The sequence below is a fragment of the Amblyomma americanum genome, chromosome 7 (assembly GCF_052857255.1).
Source record: "Amblyomma americanum isolate KBUSLIRL-KWMA chromosome 7, ASM5285725v1, whole genome shotgun sequence".
Taxonomy (NCBI): Eukaryota; Metazoa; Arthropoda; class Arachnida; order Ixodida; family Ixodidae; genus Amblyomma; species Amblyomma americanum.
This window is the reverse complement of record NC_135503.1, coordinates 149717462-149722558: the sequence shown is the minus strand read 5'-3', so window position 1 is coordinate 149722558 and position 5097 is coordinate 149717462. Positions and strand designations below refer to the sequence as shown.

Below are 5097 nucleotides of genomic sequence, written 5' to 3'. Positions count from 1 at the left end.
GGGTATATTAGCGCGGCGCGTGTTTTCTTTCACTCTTTACTCTCCTATCCTTTACCCCCTCCTACTGTCTGCACGCGGCAGAAAACGTGGCTCGGCTTGAGCCAGTAGGCAGGCCCGTGCACTTTCCTTTTCCTTCTTCCACTCGGCAGCATCAATCAGTCAGTCTTCCTAGTCAGATGCGTGATGAATGAAGAGGTGAAATATCAGCGCACGTAGTCAGTAGGACAATAGTACAGGCTACGCGAAGCCACGTAGACGGATATCGAAGTTGTAGCATGGTATAAGGCGGGTCATCAGACAGCCTAAGAAGAGAGGATTGTCTGGCCTGGCCAGACCAACTCTTCTCCTCAAACGAGGGGTTGACCAAACTAAAGTGAACCCATTTAACCCGTGGATCGCAATCGCCTGCACACTAGGTTTACCCGCAGCTAAACCACCAGCAATTTTTGCCTCGCCTCCCTCATAATTGATGGGAATAATTCTTCGCATCGCTTTGGTCTCCTGGTATTTATGCGATTAAGACATGCAGACTCTGTTCGACTTATTCAAATAATTCAAGAGGAAATACTTCGTACGTCCAGTGAACCTTTCTCATCATGGGCCCATATAAGAGTGGGAGTGCCAGTCGAGTCTCTTCTTCGGCTGCATTTCTCTGGCCTTCTTCCTTTTGTAAGGGCACAGCTATTCAACTTTTCAGAGCTCCGCGATGTCGTCTTTTTGCGGGGCGTGGTTGAGGTTTCCTCGAGGAGTAATAGCACTCCTTCATATTCCCCGAACCGCACTCGCCGAGATGGCTTAGTGGCTCTGGCGTTCGGCGGCTGATCCCATGCAAGGTCGCGCGTTCTATCCCGGTCGCGGTGGCCGTGTCGATGGAGGCAAAGCCCAAAAAAGCGCGTGTGTGCGGTGCGATGTCAGTGCTCGTTCATCACAGCTCTATGTTAACGCGACAGCGTTAAAGAGCTCGTGTCGCAGAAAAGACGGTGTCTTCGGCGTCTTTGGCCGCGAGCGAAAAATGGCGCATCTCGGTGGACACCTGAAGCGCGCCGTAAGGGAAGGCATTTTCTTTCCCTTACGGCGCGGTTCAGGTGTCCACCGAGAACCCACTGCCTAACGCCCACCGGTAAAAATGGGTACAAGCCACCTCCGGCCCGGCGCCCGGCTTCTTCAGGGGTGTGTGCTTGGAGGAGGCTCCGCAAACCACGCTGCGCCCATTCGGGGGCAAACCCAGTTTGGAACAACTCAGCTTGCAATGGTGGCAAAGGTGGATTCACACGACGGACCGAATCGCAGATCTCGCGGACGAACCGCGCATACGTAGGCTTGACGTCACGGATTCAGGCCAACCGGCTCATGTCCGCGGACGACGCGGACGGAAAATGCAAGGCGCTTTTTCGCTTTGGGATTCTGGCGGGAAAGAAACACAAATTCAGAATGAAACGCCACGTTGTCTGGCCACCCTGCTACTTTTTGTGCATTTTTTGCGACAGCCGCATCAGAGTAAGCATCACTGTTTACATGCGAAACGTGTGCTTGCGTGCGCATGTCTAGTGTGCTTGTCGCGTCTTTGTCGTTCTCTGACCAACGTGCGCACCATGAGTTTGTCCGACGACGCTGCGCTTTTCTTAATTAATCTTGTAGAGCAGTTCCCAACGCTTTGGGACATTGCCCGCAATGATTATTCGAACACCGAGTTGAAGCAAGCGTTGTGGGATAAAATAACTGAGCAAATGACTGAACAATGGCCAGCCTACGCTCCCTACCAAACAGGTATGTGATATTTTGTAAATTCGGAAATGCACCTCGCCTATTGTTTTTTCGTGTTTTCTTGTAGCCTTGTTTATTTGGTCATATTTCACGATGTGACGATAAAGTGACTGCTGCAAATAAAAAAACACGCAGCATGATTGACACGCTGTGCACTGTGTGAAAGCCCGGTGTACATTTGTTTGATATGGATAATGGTTGTTTTTTTCATTTCACGCAGAATCATTGAAGACCTTTTTTTAATAACAAAAGACGCACGTACCGCCTGGAGAAGAAAAAAATGCTCGAAACAAAAAGTGGGCAGGCAGCCGACGAGGCGTACACTGGGAAGTGGCGATTTTTCAGGACCCTGAGATTCCTAGATGCCGTGGGAATGCCGACTCACCGCTCAATCAACGGGCAGTGCGAAGGCAATGCAGCGAGCGCAGAAGTGGTAAGATATTTTGTGTTGCGCCTCGCATATCTGACCCTCACAATATTAGCAGTGCATTATTGGCAGTTTTCCTGTCGAAAACTTGGAAAATGCGAAAACCTGTGACCCGTTTGTTTGGAGCGGTGCATGTGCGCATGACCTCTAGTAGAAATAGCAGATTAAGCTCCCAGAGCGGACAAGGATAGAGAAATGAGGTACTCGTTATGGCGCAAATAAGAAAGCCAGCCGCCATCGGAGATCAGGCAAGCATAGGAGAATGTTGCTTGCTCTTTTGTTTGCAGAGCTTATAAATGGGAAATTAAGTATCATATTGTTATCGCTCAAGAATATTTCCACTTATTTTTAAGGCATAATATAATTATTGTTACTATCCCGATTGTCAACCGCACAAAAAAAAAATTGAAACATTCGCCTTGTTTTTCCTGGCTTTAGATGGCTGTTGGCCTTCTTCATATTATGCTTGCAGTAAGAACTGCACGTTTGGGGCAAGAGTTCACTATGTACTTATGTTTTTGAAGTTCGAATAGGATGTTCGAGAAAATATTTTCGTGCGATAACTGTACTTGCTACTTTTCCGTAACAATTACAATAACTTCCAAGACCTCCGACCATGTGTATTGCACACTGAAAACAGTAATCAGGACCATTATCATTTATTATCATTTCAGTCTCCAGAGCAAGACACAAATGAAGCTGTAGGGAGAACTGCAGCAGAGTCTGGCCTACTTGAGACCCAGTCAGCACCATCCCCACCCTCTCCAGGTCAGCAACCAGGCAAGAAGAGGAGGAGGACAAATGAACGGGCTCAAGAGTCGAGTGCTCGCTGGAGCGACCGCCAGCAAATGCTGGAAAAATTGGCCAGTGCATTTGAAGTGCATGTGCAGCCAGAGGATCCAGCAGACCAGTTCGGAAAACTGGTCGCTGCACATATTAAATCTGTGCCCAGAGAGAAAGTGCTGTCCTGTCAGGCAGAGATCTTGAAGGTCATTGAAAGATTTTCAAGTGATATGAGTTAGTCGGGAATAAAAACTTTATAAACATTTTATTTAAACACTTTCACTGTTGTCAATACTTGCTCACGTCTATGTGGGCAGCCTCACGCTGCCATGGCACAGCACCTTCATTTCCAAAGAAGTCGCACAATTGTTGTCGTACTGCTGCACCGATGGCATTAATCCTTCCACGAGGTGAAGGCTGCATATTAAGTTCTGAGGTGTTGCCAAGCTCGAGATGTGCATCTCCATCACTCATACCATCCATTCCCACAAAGTTGTGTAGCACACACGCTGCGTCCACAATCACTGTAGCACGTTCTGGCTTGGCATTGATCACGGTGTGGAGGAAGCGAAACCGATTGGCAAGTATGCCAAAGGCATTCTCAACGACGCGTCGTGCACGGGACAACCTGAAAAGCAAAAATACAAATCAGTCTACAAAGCACGCATACAAGTGCAAAAACAGGCACGGACAGTGCCTAAAACAATGAAAAGGTGACGACAAGATGACGCACTATCAAACATCTGGATCAAGTGACTGCAGGAATCAGTTTTAAAGCACAAAATGTTGTATTCAGTATTTACCTGTAGTTGAATATCTTCTTGTCCTCGGTGAGCTTTTTGTCACTGAACGGCTTCATGAGATTCCTGCCTATTGGAAATGCATCATCACCAACTAATACAGCTGGCACCACAATGTCAGGTGAACTTGCCACTTTCACGCCGTCTCGCAGGCCGGCTGTTTCGTTGGTGATGTTTTTCTGCAGAGGTGTTGTTTGCCAGACCCCCGCGTCTCCTTGCGATCCTGGTGCACCAACATCAGTGTAGATAAACCTGTAGTTGGCGTCCACCACAGCAAACAGGATTATGCTGAACGTCTTCTTATAGTTACAGTATATCGAGCCCGACTTGGCAGGTTTGGTTATGGTGACATGCTTGCCGTCAATTGCCCCGGCACAGTTGGGGAAGTTCCATTGACTTCCAAAGCCCTGCATCACTTCTGTCCACGCTTCCTCTGTTTTGGGCGTTTTTATATACTCCGCTCTCAGTTCTTGGCATATAGCCGTGCAGGTTTCATGAATGATATCATTCACGCTTGAATGACCGAGCCGGAACTGGCAACTCAGCGAATGATGGCTCTCTCCTGGGAAGACAGAGCATAATGCAATGTAAATTCGGTAGCAAATTAAAAGAAGTGCACAAAAATTTTCAATCTGGAATTTGTTTCACAAGAGCACCACAATATAGCAACCCTTGAAATGTTTGTTATTCTAGCGTAACGAAGCTTCTCGGGTGACTAAGTCCCCATTCTTTTGCATCTCCTGAATGTCAAGATGTTATTAATCAAACCAAACGAATCTGCCGCAATAACACATTCCATAAGTTCTCGTGTTACACGGTGCCGCTAACTTGAAGACTCGTAGACTGGTAAAATAGCATCGAGCGGCAGCAGTTAAGCATCAAATATTAGACATGCGGAGCCCCCACCAGCTTCATTTTATCTTTATCGTCAATTGCACTTCTGAAGCAATTCCGGGAATAAGATTCCCATACTAACACGTTCCCTTCAGCTGCCCCCAAACAAAGAAAAAAACTGTCGCTACAAGCACCTACACAGAAAAGTACGACGCTCACCTGAGGCAAGGTACCGTAGTGTCACCTGCAGCCGTGTCTTCGCGGGAATGGCTTTCCTCATGACAGTATCTTGTCTTTCAATCCGTGGACCCACGCGTGACAACAGCTGCAGATATTGTTCTTCGTTCACACGGAGCAGCCGGCGGAATTCGGCTCGATCTGCTTCCAGAAGCTCCTCGTACAACTGGTTTTGCAACCCAAGCTCCTTTCTGGCAACCCAGTTCCTTTGCCAGCAACTGCGTTTTGCGCAGTAATTATCAGAATCATCAT

General features: G+C 47.7%; 1 protein-coding gene across 1 annotated transcript; it reads left to right on the top strand.

Moving 5' to 3' along the window:
• The first annotated feature begins 1432 nt into the window (after nt 1–1432).
• Nucleotides 1433–3213, top strand: LOC144098169 (uncharacterized). The gene is made up of 3 exons (XM_077630689.1): nt 1433–1771; nt 1996–2197; nt 2866–3213. The coding sequence occupies exons 1-3, from the start codon at nt 1593–1595 to the stop codon at nt 3211–3213; spliced, it is 729 nt and encodes a 242-aa protein (XP_077486815.1). The 5' UTR covers nt 1433–1592.
• The last annotated feature ends 1884 nt before the right edge of the window (nt 3214–5097 follow it).